Source organism: Octodon degus, unplaced genomic scaffold (assembly GCF_000260255.1).
Source record: "Octodon degus isolate 3935 unplaced genomic scaffold, OctDeg1.0 scaffold00226, whole genome shotgun sequence".
Taxonomy (NCBI): domain Eukaryota; kingdom Metazoa; phylum Chordata; class Mammalia; order Rodentia; family Octodontidae; genus Octodon; species Octodon degus.
Genome location: NW_004524802.1, coordinates 2,809,508 through 2,829,079, shown reverse-complemented (window position 1 = coordinate 2,829,079; position 19,572 = coordinate 2,809,508). Strand labels below are relative to the sequence as shown.

The following is a 19,572-nucleotide window of genomic DNA, read 5'->3' as shown; positions in this document are numbered from 1 at the left end:
CTATGCAGTTCAGTCTGGCCTTGAGCCCACTTTGTAGCCCAGACTGGTCTCGACTCCTAACAATCCTCCTGCCTCAGCATCCCAAGCGTTGGGATTACAGGCGTGTGCCACCACACCTGGCCTTCTACACTTTGAATTCTATCACCCAAGGTCTGCATGTTTTCTTACCACTGCGGTAAGGACCCCCACTTCACTATTAGCTCGCTTCCAAAGAAAGCATAACTCATTTTGTTCATTTCCCTCACTGCCACTTCTTGTTTTCTCATTTTATTTTTAAAAAACTGACATTTACAACTAGTCAGAGTCTGATTCTTGACAAAATTCATAATGAATTATTTTAGAAATTAAAAGCAAGGAGGGGGATGTAGCTCAGCAGCACAGCGCCTGCCTGGCAAGCGCAAGGTCCTGAGTTTGATTCCCAGTACCAAAAAAGAAAAAGGGAGGCAGTTTCTTTTATGCGTTAGAAGCTACTTATGTTCTCAAAAATAATAATTCAACGTATTTTAAACAAATCTGCGCATTAGAGCAGATCCTCAGTATGAAGAAATCCATCTTTTCAGAATGTATTTTATTGCACATGTGAGCAGGTAATAGCCACATCCTGTGATGTTTTCAAAAATTTAGTGCTTGACTTAAATATAAATCAACACTACATCCTATTTTGTTTGCTCCGTGCTAAGGTTAATTTTATTTATATTTTTTAAAGGCTCTGAATAATGCAGACCATCTTTAAAACAACAACAACCCTTTAAAATTGATTTTCAAACGCTGTAAACCCTCAGCTCTCCTGAAGTATTTTGCGCCTAATGGATGTACTCTTACAGATCTTTTTATTCCCTCCATAATTGACAGCATTTTAATTAAAGCTGGAAAAGTTATCACAGCCCTAAGACGAGCAGTAACCCCCAAGTCTAAGTTGTTAATTAGGCAACATAATGAGAATCGTCACACATTGGGATTCGTGCGCCCCAACAATTATCCCCTCAGCCTAAAAGTCTGACTTGGATGGAAGAATTAGCCAACCAGGCGAGGGTGCCAAGCAGACCGCGTGCCAGCATCTCACCACGCAACGTGCCTTCTGCCCGGAAAAGAAAAAAAGATAAAAAAGCTGTGACCTTTCAGAAGCACCCGGAAGCACGAATCAGGAGGGCGAGCTCCTCCCCGAGATCGATTGCCCCGAACCCGGCGCAGCGCGAGGAGCTGGTTACAAGGTCGAGCAATTAAGAGCTAACGCAGAAATGACTCACGTAATTGCAGAATCGCTCATTTTAACAGCCTGATTGGAAATTGTCAACACCATGTCTGAGACTAATGAAGCACAGGAAATGGAAAAGGTGACATTTTGGAATAATATTATTAGTAAACGGCTTGACGGCATGTCAGATGGCAAAGACAACGCCAATCCGAAGGCTTATGAAGTCAAAAGAAAAGTTTTCACTGCCGATCAATGAATCTGCATATTAACCGAGCCCTAATTGGGCTCCATTAATAGCACTAATTAAAATCCCTAAAGAGATTTTAGGCTGGGGAGGACACTGCTCTCCCTTTAAGGTGGCCCCCAAACAAGTGACTGGAGCCAGACACTTGGAGACGCACGCACGGCTCCTCACAGCGGCCCTGGGCAGCGGCTCGCTGGGTCCCGCAGGCCGGCCGAACGGCGCCAGAGACGGTCCGAGGCAGCGCGAGGGGCGCGGGGCGCGCGGCAGCACTCACGGCCTCGTGCACACCCGGTCCGCGCGCAGATCTGACACCCTCAGTAAATTACAGGATCAAACGGAGGAGTCTAATAAAATCCGCTCCGTGACAGCAGGGTCTGTTTCTACAGGACGTGAGAAAAACGGTCCCGGCGTACCGGGTGGGGCCGTACCCTGCCAAAGTGGCTGTCCAGAGAATGAGATTTGTCAGGAGTTTAAGAGCTCAGAGACGAATCGGGGGCGGAAAAGTGTAAATGATCCTCACTTAGCTATCTCACTTGGCTTCAAGAAATGGTGTACTTAACTTGACATTTTTGAGTACCTGAATGAACTTAATTGGAAACCGCAGGGCCATCACGCGAGCTATCCTTCAACCACCCAGGCTATGAAAAGCAGCCTCAACTGTACAAGAACCCAAGAAATACATATTCACAAGCCCATTCCCCGGGTGCCGACGAGGAGGCAGGTGGGGACACTAAATATACTTCATCGTCAATCTAAGACTAACAGAGACCGAGCCACAGAGCGAGGGTAATTCATAGCTGCTAGTGCTCTGCCAAGTTAGAAGTAAAGCAGCCTAACGTGGGAGGAGAGGGGGGAGAGGGTGGACACAATAAGGCGCTGATTGTCGCAGAAGTAATAGGTGGGAGGCAATGGATGTCACTTAGCAGTGACGAACCAAATCATACTAGTTGGCACCATCTGAAATTGCCAAGAGCTGACCATCTTTTATCTCCAAAAATGCTAGTTTGGTGTTTCTCCGGCTAATTAAACATTACAAAAGATATTAGAATAAAACAGTCGCTCAAACAACAACATCAACTTCCCTAAATTGCAAAAGGAATGCAAAAACAAAAACATGCTCTAATGTGGATAAACCTTGAAAATGCTACGCTGAGTGAAATAAGCCGAACACAAAAGGATAAGTGCTGTAGGATTCCACTTACATGAGGCAGACTGAACAGGCAAATTCATGGGTGGGAAATAGACGAGGGGAGCAGAAGCGAGGGCGGGGGCGGGGACGGCCGCCTAATGAGCACAGCGCGTCTCTGCGGGGTAGGAAGCGATTTCAGAAATCGCGGCGGCGATGGCCGCACCGCGCCGACTGGCCACAGTGCCGCTGAACTGTGCCCTACAAATGGTCCATCTTCTATTACATATGTTTTACCATAAGTTTAAAAAAGAGTAATACACTATATGCAAGCCATGAATTATGTGATTTAAGTAAGTGCATTATATATGAGAAATAGATCTCAATGAAGCTGTCCTTTTTAAAGTAACATAATAATAAAAGAAATTGTACTTTAAATCAAAACAGAAAGAAAGACTTCATATCTTCTCATATGGAGAAACAGAATACATGTAACGTGATCCATCCGGTGGATGTTATATTCGTCAGAGCAGGGAGGCAGCCAGCAGAGCTGGCACAGCAGGGAGCGTGAGCAGGGGTTAACTCATTTATTAAAAGGAAAAGATTTTCAGTTATGCTTCCAGAGCCAGTCTCTGCTCTGCACAGTGATTGAGAGCGACAGAAAAATCCAGGAAATGGAAACCACAAACAAGCAGGGCTTTGATTCTGCTATCAGACAAGGTAGAATGCAGACCGGAAAGCAGTGAAGGTGAAAAACTGTGACAGTATTTGCCAGTAGAGACGCACAGCTCTGAATGCCAATGCTGCAGACAGTACAGCGGCCAAAAGCCGAAAGAGATGTGAAAGGCAGGGGCACGCGCACACACACACGCACACACGCACACGCAGCAGAGCGCCATGAACGGGATGTTTATAATGTGCCTACCCAAATGGACAACGACACGCTACTGAGTTCACTAACAACATAATCAGTAGGAGACATCTTGCTGCTGGAGAAGCTGAGGTGGGCGGGCCCCTTGAGCTCCCCTGTGCGGACTAGCCTGGTCCAGCGTACAGCAGGCCCTGGGCCAGGAAACAAACAAACAAATAAATAAGAGATCTTATGATTATGCATAGATTTCATGTCATGCTGGGCTGCTCCCCAGTAGACAGTGTGCTTAGCATGCGTAAGGCCCTGGGCCCCACCCTGACACCAGAAACGAAACAACAAAATATGTAGTGCCATCAAAGAAAATATGCATTCTTCTCAAACATACATAGAATATTTCACCAACACCAACACCCCCATACACACACACACACACACACACACACACACACATACACAGGTCATACTTTCCATAAAGTCAAAATGATGCAAATAACCCTTGTTGATTAGAATGCATTAAAAACAGAATTTTAAAACTAATTAAAACCACATCTTCTGCCAAGAAATTTAAAATCTCATTCAAACAGCTCTCAGGTGGAAGGCAAAATGAAAACTGAAAGTACAGAGTTTCTTTTAAAATACTAATGCTATAGATCAGCAACTTTGGAATACTGTAATATAATTACCAGAGAAAACTTCATAAGCATAAATAACTTATACCAGCAAAAATAAATTAATGAAAATAAATGAATTAAATTCCCAACTTAAAAAAGAAAAGACGAACAATACAGTAAACCCCAAATTGCACAATTTGGGAACTAATGACGGTCGCAGCAGAACATAATAGGCAACGAGGAGGGAAGACAACAGCCACATGGGCAAATGGTCTGGAAACCCCTCGGAGAGCTGCCCAGAGGCCAGCAGCAACCCAGCCTTTCCACCCCGGGCAAGAGAAGCGGAATCACGCATGTCCATGACTTCGGGACCCCGAGAAGTAGACCAGCCCAACTGGTCATTGTGGAGGGTAGGGACAAAACGTGGGTTCTCCCCACATCAGAACACTGCTCTACACACCAGGGAACAAAGTCCCGATACCACTGCAGCTCTGCATGTCCCTCAAAATCGTTTTGCTCAGTCAAAATAACCCGACACGAAAGGTCACATATTGCTGTGCCAGACGGGCCAGTGAGTCAGCAGTAAAAGAATTCACCAGCAGACAGGGAGTACAGGAAAGACAAGACTTTATTTTGAGCCCCGAGGGCACTGTCCAGGGGCGCAGCAGGCAGGCTTCCAAGAGAGGAGGTGCGCGGTTAGGGTGAAGACCCGGCTCTTGCTCAAGGAGGACACTGGCATGAAAAGGGTCTGCGGGGCCAAAGGGGGACATCTCGGGAACGCGTTTTCCAGGATACCCTGTCCCTGTTCACCTTTCAGGAAGAAGTGGGAGACAAGAAGAACGGGACAGCAAAGTCGCGCACTGTCGCGGCCCTCCCGTCAGCGCGGACAGGCTCCGGAGCTGTAGCTGAGAGAAGCTATATGTTTGCATCGTTAATCGTCGCCGCCTTTAGGCCCTGTTAGCACCGTGCTCCGCCAGTATCCGGCGCAGGCTGGGCAGAGGGCGATGTGCAATTCCCAGCGCTGAGCATTTTAGCTCCCTGTCACCACACCTAGGCCACGATGTCCAGAACAGACAGATCCACAGATCCAGAAGGCAACTAAGTGAGACTGGGGGCGGAAATAATGAGGAATGAAAGCTAATTACTTAATGGGTGCAGTGTGTGTCTACAGGGCGGTGAGAACCGTTTACACGGGAGAAAGAAGGTGGCTCTCGGCGTGTAAGTGCTCTAAACAGCGCTGCACGCCACTTTCCGAAGGTTAACTGCATGCATGTGAATTGCACCTCAATTTAGAAACAGAAGCAGTGAGGTGCACGCACAAGATACTAAGATAATTGTGCTGCTAATTTCTATTAGTCCGTTGAAAGGAACAGTTTGTGCTTACATTGTTTGATCAATTTGGCATGTCTGTACCTGGTAATCTGAGCAACTACTCTGAAGAGAATCATATGCAGTATAATCATCATTGTTCATTTCCTACCATCCTGGTTTGAAATTCTGTAATGTTTTTATTGTTTTTTTAAAATTCTCTTTAAAATAAAAAAGAAATATTCCATAAGTGAACACTCAAAAAAAAAAGAAAATACATAGAATTAATTAATAACTCAAAATTCTGATGCTTTAAAAAAAAGACAACTGTTTAGTTATCAAGAAAAAACAGCATACAAAAAAGGAATGAAGTCATCTATATGAAAAAGAAGAGCTTTTGAACATCACAGATTATTTTGCACAATGCTTTGAAAATGTTCTGATGAAATGAGGTATTTCCTAGGAAAGTATAATTTATTTCAGCAAAATTGACCAAAATTGATTTCAGTAAAAATAAGTTTAAACAGCCTAATTCCTCGAAAGAAATATAACAAATGTAAATACCTGAAAAAAGAAATAGAATAAAAGAGAACACAATGAAATCAGTTAGCAATATGACTAAAACCCTTAAATGTTTGTAAATATTCAGCTTATAGTAAGGAAAGGGAGAGAAATGGGTCTTCAGTTTCACAATATAACCACATAGAAGAACACTAATTAATCGAAGAACTTTCGATCACATTATTTATATAAGGATAAGAAGAACTAAAAGAAATCCTGTACTTCATTGAAAATGTGCCATTGTGGTGGATGCAGGCCTGCCATTCTCAAATCCTTTCAGTTTATTGTGACACTGAGCAAAAGATAAATTTATGGATGTTACTCAGAGTCCAGCCCAGACAGAGAGGTCCCCCAGGGCCCTGGACAGTGCGGGGATGGGGGGGGGGGTGCAAACGCAGCCCACAGGCAGCCCCGCCTTTCCCCTGAGGGCATGTTCTACTTCCTCAATACAGGCTGGCAAAGTCCAAGCAGGAAGGAGAAGTCTCCGTGGGTTGAGGTTCAAAATCAGTAGCTGAAGGAAAAATGTGAATTGCACAGATTCATAGAAATTAAACAAGCAATGAATCAAAGCGCATTCACGGGGGAAATTATAAAATGATTAGAGATTAATGACAACAAAACAAAAACACAACTACCACACACCAAAACAGAGAGTGCAACAAAAGCAGACCTAAGGGGAAAACATAAACCTATCCAAGCTTACCCTGACACACAAACTAGGTGAGCCAGCATGAGGAGTAAAACAATAAAGACAAAACAGAGAAAGTAAAAATACTATAGAAAGTCCTTGGGACTGAAAGTTGACTCTTTAAATAGACCAACAAAACTGACCTTTAGCTCGATGCGCTAAGGTAAAGAGAAGGCTCCAACCGAACCACTAAAGTCAGCAGTGAACGAGGCCGCTACTCCCACTCAGGCCACAGAAGCCCTGCCTTCGTGAAAGGGACTCATGTCTAGAAACCCAGCCTGCCAAGATTAAGGCGAAGACAGGAAATCTGAGAAGACATCTAACTGAAAGACAGACTAGAATAGTAATAAAAAATCTGACAAAGAAAAGCCCAAGACCTGATGGGCTCACCGGGGAATCCTCAGAACATTTAGAGTGAACATCAATCCTTTTCCAAACAACTGAAGAAGAAATAATGTACCTTATACCAAAGTGACGACGACAACAACTACAGACCAATGTCGATATCTGTGGTGCAAATTATTGAAAAAAATCCTCAACAAAATATTACCAAACCAATTTAAGCAGCATGTTAAAAGAATTATTGATTCTTGGACTTATTCCTGAGTGCTAGAATGACTCAGTATTTGGAGTTAAGCACAACATCACATTGATGTAATGAGGGGAGAAAACCACACGGTCACCTTAGATGGTACAGAGAAAGCCCTGGACAGAGTTTAGCATTCTGTAAAGGTTAAAAAAAGAAAAACACTGGAGGAGAATCCATGCTGTGCGTGACAGATCCACAACTCTGGGCCAGTTCTGCACCTTGACCCCCCTCAGCACAGAGGCAACCCCCAAACAATTAAGCTGCTCAAGGATGGAGCCAGAACCCTAGAGGAAAAGTAAGACTGGAAGAGTTAGGGCTGGCCAGATAGCTCAGCAGATTAAAGCGCCTGCTTAGGCAGATGCAGGGACCAGGGTTCAATCCCCAGTGTGCTGTGCTGGCCCCGCCCCTGGGGCACACTGAAACAGCAACTGAGACTGGGCATGGTAGCGCATGCCTGTAATCCCAGCACTTGAGAGGCTGAAACAGGAGGACCACTAAGAGTCCAATCTATGTAGTGAGACCCTGTAGACCCTGTACTAAATATGTTTAAAAAACAAAAAAGGACTGGAAGAGCTGGCTGCTTCAGGGAGAAATAACAAGTGGACCAGCAGTCTAGCCACAGGAAAAGCCCACTACCGGTATAAGCTGTAAGAACAGTGTGAGGCTTTACCCTGACAACCTCTTCACAGCAACAAAGAGCTGGAAAAGAAAGCCCATGCCACACTCCCCATATCGGTGAAGAGATTGCAACTGGATGCCACGCTGGAAAGCAGCTGAGGGAGTGACATGGGGCCACAGAACACCTCTGCTACAGTTCACCCTAGGACTGGTGTGTTCCCCTACATCAGAGCCTAGGCGACAGAGCTTAGGTGACAGTCAGTCACAGAAGATAGCCACAGAGAGGCTGAAGGCTAGACATAGATGCCCCGAGAAGTCCAAGCACAGGCCCCGTGGCCCGCGGGAGGAGACCAGCTCCTGTCAGCATGGCTTGCAAAGGCGCCTGGATCCGAGGGCCACAGGGTTGAGTCCAGCAGTCTAGTTGAGCACTCACCCTGCTGCCCACTCCAGTGCAGACAAGTGTTCTGCCTGCTTCCCTGAGTACGCACGTGAGCAGGGACGTGACTTGCTCAGGCAGTTGCAGGACTCGAGGATTATAGGAGGTCACCTCCCAAACCCACAGGCCTCATGGGGGGGACAGGGGCTCACGAGCCTACACAGACTGATAAAAATCAGCAACAGTCACATCAAACACAAACTGAAAATGGACAAACCCTAAGAACCTGTAATGTCCCACCCTTAACCATAGAAAAGAGATCTATAATTATAGTGTAAACACTAAGACAAAACACATATTGACCCATAGTACAGACTGCAGGTTGTGGCAGGAACCACTCATCTGAACAGAGGAATGTTTTTGATCCATTTTCTTCTCCAGTATTGGTCTTTTTTTTTTCTTTTGGTCCTTTTTTCTTCTGCATTCTCTTTTTTAATTTTTTCTCTTATTGTTGCCCTTTCTATTTTTAAATTCTGTGTGTGTGTGTGTGTGTGTGTGTGTGTGTGTGTGTAACTGGGGATTGAACTCAGGCCCTTGCGCTTGCCAGGCAAGCACTTATTCTACTGAGCTATCTCCCCAGCCCTATTGTTGCCCTTTCTCTCCTTCAGTTTACTCTCTATTTTTTCTTCTTCGTCCTTTTTCTTACTGGTTTTTCAGTTACCTCTACTCTTAATTTTCAATTACTTTCCTTCTGCTCGCCCACGGGACCCTTTACTTCACTGTTTTCGCATTCCACGCACCTCCCCTCGCTCACCCGTCCACACTTCACGTGCCGTGCTCTCCCTTCCCACACCCACTCCCTACTGCACACCACTGAGCCTTATGAATCAATCAATCAGTAGTTAACGATCTCTAACTCCTGCTAAACACTGTTGTGCTGTTAGAGGAGGTAAGGTTGCTCCACTGAAGAGATCTGTACTATGGGTCAATATGTGTTTTGTCTTAGTGTTTACACTGTAATTGTAGATCTCTTTTCTATGGTTAAGGGTGGGACATTATAGGTTCTTAGGGTTTGTCCATTTCCAGTTTGTGTTTGATGTGACTGTTGCTGATTTTTATCACTATGGGCAAGGTACCATAATTGTGCTATCGATTGATTTTCTCTACACGCCAACATCTGAATTTCCTGGGGCGCATAAACAATCCTGCAGCTCATTCCCAAAAAACTTGAGACTGAGCCCAATAATCTGCAACCTCCCTGCCAAATGAACAGAAGTGGTTGGATGCTGGGACAGAGACAAAGGCCAATACTTAGCCATGCCTAGAGTACACAGCACTAAAAAGTAGATATTAACTAAGGAGGGCTTCATGCTACCAACTAAGCTACCACTATAATCAACCTATAAATCACAGCATGAAAAACAATCAAAAAATAGAAATATAAGAAGACAAGGCTACAAAATGTCTCCCAAATCCCCCAGCTCCCCCTAAGTCAATCCAGGGGCATCAAGTGGGAGGAAATGAAAACCCATACGGCTGAGTTATCAGAAAAGGTAAGGGCCAGCCAAATAGCTCAGCAGATTGAAGCATCTGCAAGCAGGTGCGGGGGCCAGAGGCTCGATCTCGGGGCCGGCAGCCGGCCCCACACCTGGGGCACAGTGAGCCAGCAATTGAGACTGGGCGTGGTGGGGCGCACCCGTAATCCCTGTTCTTAGGAGGCTGTAAACAGGAGGATCACTATGAGTCTGATTTAGTAGTGAGACCCTGTAGACCCTTCCCTAAAAATAAAAAAAAAAAAAAAAAGAAAACAGTAACAAAACAGATCAATAAGTGAATCAAAACAGATGTACCTAAACAGATAATGATTTTAATGAAATAAATGATGAGTGAGTCTCGATAACACACTAGCAAAAACCTAGTAGAGCTAAAGAAAGAGGTGCAAAGCCTGAATGTCCAGTGTACAAAATAGAGTCCATAAAAAATTATCAAACAGAAGAGATTAGAAATTCTACTGACAATATGGCCAGCAGAGTGACCAGTGAGGGTGAGGACACAGTGTCAGAGCTAGAAGACAAGACTGAGGGCCAGTGAATGGCAGGAACCTTAACTAGAACGAATGAATATGAAAAGCTGACTCAGCAGCTGCTAGATGACACAGACTAATTTAAGATTAACTGAAATTAATAAAAAATTTTTTAAAAATGCAAAGTTCAAAATAAAGGGAAGCAATAGCACAAAACTTTTCAAACATGGAAAAACAATTTGACACACAGACAAGTGAGGCATACAGAGCCCCAAAGAGCCACAGGCGAGAACAAAATCTCTCACATCACAGTCAAAATCTTGAAAACAGAGCACAAGAACAGAGTCTTAAAAGCTGTTAGAGAAAAGCAGTGAGTCTCTTATGAATTACAGCAGACTTCTCCACGCAAACTTTAAAGGCCAGGAGAGCTTAAAGTGTTTCAAGTCCAAAATAATCATAATAATAGTAACTTCCAAGCCAGACTAGTAGATCTTGCGACAGTATCTTTCAAAACTGACAGAAGCATAAGGTATTTCCATGATAAAGAACACCTAAAACCAGCACCTCAAAAAAGTTCTCAAAGATATCCTAGAAAGAGACAATAAAGCTAACAATGACAAAAGGGTCAATAGAATAAGTGCCCCAGGTCCAGAAAGCAATTACACAGAAAGTCAGGAGCAGGAAAATAACATGATGGTGGGAGTCAGTCACTACTTACACTACCAGTTGTATCTAGTAATAAGCTCACCAATCAAAAGACACAGACTGGCAGAACGGATCAAGAAACAAAATCCAACGGCATGCTGTATGCAAAAAAAACCCCACCACATTTAACCAAAATAAAGAAACTAACAAAATTAAAAGCAAAAGATGGAAAACAATATTTTGTGCAAGAGGAGCTTGAAAACAAGCCAGAATAGCTATTCTATTTTCAGACAAAGTGGACTTCAAGCCAGAACTGATCAACAGAGGCAAAGGGGGACACTGCACCTTGATTAAGGAAATTATTCAGCAGGAAGAGATAACAATTATAAACCTATGTGCATCAAGCAATGGTGCACTTAACTTCATAAATAAACACGAGAGGAAAGATCAGATAATGTCAGTATGCTCAGACTGGGGGATCGCAATACCACACCACCACAAGTAGATCAATTAGACAAGTAAATCAACAAAGAAATGTCAGAGTTGAAGCAAATCTGTGAACAAATGGACTTAATAGATATGCAGAGAGTATTCTGCCCAAAAGAATAGAATACACATCTTTTTCAGCAGTACATGGAACCATCTCCAAAACGGCTCACATGCTACCAAACAAAGCATGCCTCAGTAGGGAAGAAATTAGAAAAGTAGCACAATTCACAATAGCATCAAGAAAAATACTTAAAAATTAACCTAGCCAAGGAAGTGAAAAATCTCTGTAATAAAAATTACATCACTCTGAAGGAGATGTAAGAGGACATCAGAAAGCGGAATGACAGCCCACATTCCCCAATAGGCAGAACCAATACAATAAAAATGGCTATACCTCCAAAACTGATGCAGACACTCAACATAAGCTACATCAAAATGCCAACAGCATTCCTCAGTGATCTAGAGGAGACAACCCTGAAACTCATATGGAACCAAAAGAGACCCGGAATAACAAAAGCAATTCTGGGTAACAGAAGCAAAGCACAAGGCCTCACAAGTCCAGATTTGAAGTTATATTACAAAGCTACTTGGGGCTGGCGAGATAGCCCAGCAGACTAAAGTGCTGTTTAGGCAAGCTTAGATGAGCACGGGAACCGCGGTTCCATCCCTGGCACCACGTGCTGCACCAGCCCGTCCCCCCAGGCACGCTAAGCCGGCCACTGAGACTGGGCCCAGTGCTGGGGAGGCTGAGACAGGAGGATCACTGTGAGTCCAAGCTGCATAGTGAGATCCTGCACCAAATACATTTTTTTTAAAAAAGTTAAAACAGAAACACTTAGTCTGCTAGAAAATAAAATAGATAAAACTATTGAAATCATAGACATAAACAAGGACTTTTTGAATATAATCCCACAAGAAATAACACCAAGAACAATCACTGGCGGGCCAGCCCGGACGCCAGTTCAAGTACGGAACAAAGCAGTGAAGGGTGTGCAAAAAAGACGGACAATGTGAATGCTGACAAACCTACAAAGGGTTTCGCACAGATAGAAAGGAATGTACTGCTCTTCGTGATACGCTAAAAGGGCTACAACACACTGCTGAACATCAACACAATTTGAAAGGTGAAAATGAACAACTAAAAAGAAATGCTGACATGATAAAGGAAAAGCTAAAATCTCTAGAACACAAACATAAAAATAATATACCAAACTTGCAAATGAAATCAAACTCAAAGAGGAGGAACATAAGAAAGAAATAAGCAGACTTTATCAAGATATGCAAAGAAAAGTTGAATTAAGTGAAGAAAAGCACAAAGATCTGATAAAGAAAAGAGATGGAGATTTCAGAGTTAAATGCAAAGTTAGTAACTCAAGAAAAGGAAAAGCAAAATGAGATAGTCAAACTACAGCTGGAGTTTCATGCCAAACTAGCAAGAGTTCAGACTAAATCAAAATCCTATCCAGATTCTAGTATTTCCCCACCAAGTATCTACAGAAGGAAGCTTCAACACCTTCAAGAAGAAAGAACAAGGAAATTACAATTCTCACAATACCACTCAGGATTTGGAGCAGCGCCTTTCCATCAGCAAAGATTCTCATCTTAAGCGTAGATGATTTTGAGTATAACAGTAGATTCATTAATTACTGTTTACTTTTTTAAGAGCAACTGAAAATTTCACTTACATTTTCAACATAAGTCTAAATAATAAAAAAGAGACAGCTTTAAAAAAAAAAGAAAAAGAGAAAAGAAATAACACCAAGAATCAATAAATGGGCTCATATCAAATTAAAAGGCTTCTACACAGCAAAAGAACAAACCAACAAAGTAAACAGACAACCTACAGAACAAAAAACCATTTTTCCAACCATTCCTCAGACTGAGGGCTAACATCTAGAACATATAAAAAGCTCAAAAAAATTAGAACCCCTAAAATAAAAGACCCAGTGCGAAATGAGCAACTGAAATGAAGACACACTTCTCAGAAAAAGCACAAATGCCCAATAAATACATGGGAAAATGTTCAATATCACTGGTCATTGGTGAAATACAAATTTAAAAAAACAATGACATTCTCATTCCAGAATGAATGGCTATCATATAATAATAATTAATAACAACAGCCACAACAGATGCTGGTGAGGCTGCAGGGAAAAATAAATATTTTCTACTGTTGGTGCAAATGTACACTAATGCAACCACTATGGAAATCTGTGTGAAGACTCCTCAAAAACACTAAAACTAGTGGGCCAGGCAGACAGCACAGCAGCATAAACACCTGCCTGGCAAGCACAAGGTCCCGAGTTCAATCCCTAGCATGCATGCGCGCGCACACACACACACACACACACACCCAACAAAACTAGAAATTCCACTTGATCCAACTATTCCCCTTCTAGGTATCTTCCTGAAAAAGTTACAGACATCATATCCATGCTTGTAGCAGCACAATTCATAATAGTTAAATATTGGAAATGGTCTATCTATGTTGTCACAAATGTCAAGATCTCTTTTTCCATTATATAAAATACGCCACGACACCTTTGCCCATTCCCCACCAATAGACACTTAGGTCACTTCTACACACCAGATACTGTCAGTAGGCTTCAGTGAATGTGGCAGTGTAGGTCTCTTCACAAGGTGCAAATTTCATTTTCTTTGGGTACATACCAGAAGAGGACTGCTGGGTCATGCTGCACTTTTACTTTTAATTTCTTTACAAATCTCCATAGTTTCTCTGCAGTGGCTTCACCAATCTGCACTCCCTACAACAATGCGCGAGGGACCTCTTTCCTGCACACCTGCACCAACACCTTCATCACGACAGATGCAGGGAGATTTGTCCTCAGCGCTTTCATTTGCATTCCTGATGCATGATGTGAAGTGCCTTCTCCTACACCTGTTGTCCGTTTCCAGTTCATGTTTTGAAAAATACCTACTCAAGTAATTGGCCCCATTTTGAAATCCACCTATTTTCACGGGTTTGCTATGGAGTTGTGTGAGTTCCTTGCAGGCTTAGCTATCAACTCTCACGCATGTTCCGGGTGTTAATCCCAGCTCTTAGCGATGTGGGCTCCCGCCCCCTCCGCTCCGGTGGCTGCTCTTTCCTGCTGCTTACTGTTTCCTCTGCTGTGAAGAACTTTTCAATTTGATGTAGTCTGACTGATTTATTTCCACTTTTGCTGCCTGGGCTTTAGGGGTCATATTCAGAAAAGTAATGCCAATGCCAAGGTAAAAGAGATTATTTCCTATGTTTTCTTCAGGAAGTTTTACCGCTTCAGATCTTCTGCTTAAGTCTTCAACCCATTTTCAGTTTATTTTTGTGCACAGTAAAAAACCAGTCTCATTCTTTTGCATGTGGAAATCCAATTTCCTCACTATTCTTTACAAAGAGACCGTCTTCTTGCCACGCTGTCTTGTCGGTTCCCGTACATGCTTGGCTTTATCTCTAGCCTTGAATTCTGTTCCACTGGTCTGCAGCCATTTTCAGGCAAATACCCATCCTGACCTCGTTACTGTTACACAGCAGTGTAACTTCACATCAGGAAGTGGGGTGTCTCCAACTTTGTTTATCTTTCTCAAGATTATTTTGGCTACTCAAGGTCTTCTGTATTTCCACACAAATTCAGTATTTTTTTTTCTATTGTGTGAAAAATATCGCCAGAATATCGCTAGGGATTGCAGTGAACTCATATACTTCGGCTAGTCCAGGTGTTTTACTACTATTAATTCTTCTAATCTACAAGCCTGGGATATCTATTTATTTGTATCTTCTTTAATTTCTTTCATCAGTATTTTATAATGTTCAGCATATAAGTTTTTCATTTCCTTGATTAAATTTATTTCTACATATTTTATTCTTGATGCTATTTTAAATTGGATTGTTCTTTGGTTTCTATTTTGAATAGTTTTAGGTGTGAAACAATGTTGCTAATTTTTAAGTTGACTTTGTATCTTGTATATTTACTGTATTCATTTACTAGTTTTAACTGTGTGTATGTGAGAGAGTGTGTGTGTGTGTGTGTGTGTGTGTGTGTGTGAAATCCCTATATGACCATGTCATCCACAATTTTACTTTTAATTTGAATGGAGTGTATTTTTTCTTGTCTGATTGCTCTTATTAGTATTTTGAATATTGTGTTAATTGGAAGTGGTAAGAATAGGGATCCTTGTTGGGTACCAGATCTTACAGGGAAAACAGAAAGCTCTGATTATATTAACTACAGACTTGTAATAAATGGCTTTTTGTTACATTAAGGAAATTTCTTCCCATAACAATTTTGTTGAGTTTCTTACCATGAAAGGGTGTCGAATTTTGCCAAATGCTTTTTATTCATCTACTGAGATTATGATGTGGTTTTCATCTTTCATTCTGTCAGCGCAATGTATTGCTGTTTTGCATATGTTAGAACAATCTTGCATCCCAGGGATAAAATCCACTTGGTCGTGACATAATCTTTTGCTTAGTTCCATTTGCTAGTATTGCACTGAGGATTTTTGCATCTAATAATCTATAGCAGAGGGGTTAGAATAAGAAAAGGCAATCAGTAGAGGCTAATATTAAGATGTCGCAGATGCTGGATTTTAAGCAGTTCATCATAATCAGCAATTACAAACACACTTGAAACAAATGACAATACAAAAAGTCTCAGCAAAAAAATATGAAGAATGACCAAAAGGAAATTTAGGACTAACAGAAATAATAAGTAACATTTACGAATATCCCGGCTGGGGTCACTAGCAGAGTGGAGCAGACAAGGCAGACCGCAGTGAACGAGAAAATGGAATTGTAGAAATACATTCATCTGAACAGATGGAAAATAAAAATTTTTTTAAAAAGCAGCATTTGGAGACCTACGAGACGATGATGAAAGGTGTCACTGTCACCAGAATTTCAGAAGTAAAAGAATGGAACTGAAGAAGGATTCAACGAGATAGTCACGACACCTTTCTCAAATTCGGCAAGGCCTAAGTCCACATATTCAAGAAGCTGAACGAACCCCAAACAGAAAAGATAAAGAAATCCACTCCAGAACGCACCATAGTCAAACTTCAGAAAACTAAAGACAAAGAAAACACCTTGATGTTGTGGGACATGGCGCAAAACCTGCATTGGGAAAATCACGCGAGTGACCGTGGAGTCCTCATCAGAAACCAAGGAGGCCACGAGGAAGCCACACAGTGATTTTAAACTGTTGAAAGAAAAGAAATGTCAACCTTGAATTCTATATTGAACAAATTGTTCTCCATGAATAAAGGAGAAATAAAACATTCTTATGTGGAGGAAACCTTGGGGAATGTGATGTGGCAAGAGCTACCCAAAGCCTGACCAAAGTTCTTGAAACAAGAAGGAAACGGCAAGCCGCTCGGTCGTCGGAGCGCGGCTGGCGGCGGCGGCGGCTCGGCACGGCGCGCCGGACTGGTCGGAGCCCCCGCGCCGCCCTTCAATGGGCAGCTCGCACTTGCTCAACAAGGGCCTGCCGCTCGCAAGACTTTGAGCGGCGCAGGCTCCGATGGTTGTCGTGGAGCAGCAGCCTTCGCGCTGTGGCTGGAGACAATAAGACGTGGGATGAGGCTCCGTGACAGGACGCAGTTCTGCCTGAGGACTCTGAAGACAAAAAGCTTTGGACAGTCGAATTCATGGTCGTGGAAACTCATCCCCAATTAAGCAATGTCAGGCGTCCGACCTCCAATCATGAACAGGCCCCTGCACCCACGGCCCCTGGTGGCACTGCTCGACGGTCGGGATTGCACAGTGGAGATGCCTATCTTGAAGGATGTGGCCACGGTGGCCTTCTGTGATGCTCAGTCCACACAGGAGATCCATGAGAAGGTGCTGAACGAGGCTGTGGGTGCCCTGATGTACCACACCATCACACTGACCAGAGAGGACCTGGAGAAATTCAAAGCCCTTCGGATCATTGTCCGAATTGGCAGTGGGTTCGACAACATCGACATCAAGTCTGCTGGGGACTTAGGCATCGCTGTGTGCAACGTGCCTGCAGCGTCTGTGGAGGAGACGGCGGACTCGACCCTGTGCCACATCCTGAACCTATACCGGAGGACCACCTGGCTGCACCAGGCATTGCGGGAAGGCACACGTGTCCAGAGTGTTGAACAGATCCGCGAGGTGGCCTCAGGGGCTGCCAGGATCCGTGGGGAGACCTTGGGCATCATTGGACTAGGTCGCGTAGGGCAGGCAGTAGCGCTGCGGGCGAAGGCCTTTGGCTTCAACGTGCTCTTCTACGACCCGTACCTGCCAGACGGTGTGGAGCGGGCCCTGGGGCTGCAGCGTGTGAGCACCCTGCAGGACCTGTTGTTCCACAGTGACTGTGTCACACTGCTCTGTGGCCTCAATGCAGTGACTGTGTCACCCTGCTCTGCGGCCTCACTGAGCACAGCCACCACCTCATTAATGATTTCACCGTCAAGCAGATGAGACAGGGGGCCTTCCTGGTGAACACAGCCCGTGGTGGGCTGGTGGACAAGAAGGCACTGGCCCAGGCCCTGAAGGAAGGGCGGATCCGCGGCGCAGCACTGGATGTGCACGAGTCTGAGCCCTTCAGTTTCAGCCAGGGCCCTCTAAAGGATGCACCCAACCTCATCTGCACCCCACATGCTGCATGGCACAGCGAGCAGGCGTCCATTGAGATGCGTGAGGAGGCCGCTCGTGAAATCCGGAGAGCCATCACAGGCCGCATCCCAGACAGCTTGAGAAATTGTGTGAACAAGGACCACCTAACGGCGGCCACCCATTGGGCCAGGATGGACCCCGCTGCTGTGCACCCTGAGCTCAATGGGGCTGCCTACAGCAGGTACCCCCCAGGTGTTGTGGGTGTGGCCCCCACTGGCACCCAGCTGCTGTCGAAGGCATCGTCCCCAGCGCCATGTCCCTGTCCCACGGCCTGCCCCCCATAGCCCACCCACCCCATGCCCCTTCTCCTGGCCAAACTGTCAAGCCCGAGGCAGACAGAGACCACCCGAGTGACCAGTTGTAGCCCGGGAGGAGCCCTCCAGCCTCAGAGCCCAGCGGAGGGCGCCGCGCACCTCAGGCCGGGGTGCGCAGAGGTGGCGCCCAGTGGCGGCCCCAGTGCCCAGAGACTGGCAGGGGCGCAAGGCGGCATGAGGCCACACAGCTCCCCGTGTCGACTGTAGTTGTCCCGTCCCGTGGCTGGCTCACTGTCCTGTGTCCTTTGCGTTCCTCGTTAAGCAAAAGAAGTTAGCAGTTAATTCTATCATGGGTGTTCTTGTCTGTGTCCAGTTCTTAGAACATTGCAGAGGATTTGTTTGCTTAGCTGTCAACAAAAAGAAAACCCGAGGGAGCGTTCAGCAAGTCAGCTTGGGCTCCTCTTCCCTCTGTGTGGAACGTGCCCAGCGAGGCAGTCGGCCCACTTCTCAGGACAATGAATCCTTCCCGCGTTTCTTTTTATGCCACACAGTGCATTGTTTTTTCTACCTGCTTGTCTTATTTTTAGAATAATTTAGAAAAACAAAACAAATGCTGTTTTTCCTAATTTTGGCATGAACCCCCTGTTCCAAATGAAGGCGGCATCTCAGAGCAGCTCAGAGGAGGGTTGCAGCGCCGGTGTGCTGGGGAGGCGGAGGGTTGCAGCGCCCCTGCCTGCAGTGGTGCCGTCCTGCTGATGTGGTAGGCTAGCAATATTTTTGGTTAAATCATGTTTGTGACTGTAACCATTTGTATGAATTATTTTAAAGAAATAAAAATCCCAGAAAGAGACAGCAAAAAAAAAAAAGAAAAAAGAAAAAAGAAACGGCAAGAGAAGGGACCTCGAGAAGACAGGAGAAAGTAAAATAAGTACATGGGATAAGGTTGGGAGATATATTTATGTGTGTATGCAGGATGGCGTGGCTAGCTGTGCTGCTCATTTCTGCTGGCCTGTTGAAAGGAGTAGTCAATGCTTAAAAATGTTTTTCTTCTTTTTAATTTATAACTTTTTTCCAATTTCGCATGCATATATCTGGCAATCTCAACAATTAATTTGAAGACAACACTATGCAATAAAACAAACATTGTCAAATTCATATTATTTTGTTTAGCAAAATTCTGTGTCCTTTCTCATTTTTATTATTTTGTATTCTCTTTTAAAAATAAATAAAATAAAAAATATGATAAAGTCTCTTTCTCTCTTGAATGTTCTAAATCACAGCTGATAACACAACCAGGAAGCATAACACCGCCTGCTGCAGCTCGCGGGGAACAGAGCAAC

The 19,572-nt window shown here is 44.1% G+C and overlaps 1 protein-coding gene and 1 pseudogene across 1 annotated transcript; both read left to right on the top strand.

Annotated features, from left to right (window-relative positions):
* LOC101590954 overlaps positions 1-13,074 on the top strand; it is a 55,901-nt pseudogene extending 42,827 nt beyond the window's left edge.
* Positions 13,075-16,752: 3,678 nt separating this feature from the next.
* On the top strand, positions 16,753-19,012 carry LOC101576735 (C-terminal-binding protein 1-like). The gene is given in 3 exon segments (XM_023705687.1): positions 16,753-17,705; positions 17,741-18,194; positions 18,197-19,012. Coding segments are annotated over 3 exon segments (1,290 nt in total). The 5' UTR covers positions 16,753-17,015; the 3' UTR covers positions 18,343-19,012.
* The last annotated feature ends 560 nt before the right edge of the window (positions 19,013-19,572 follow it).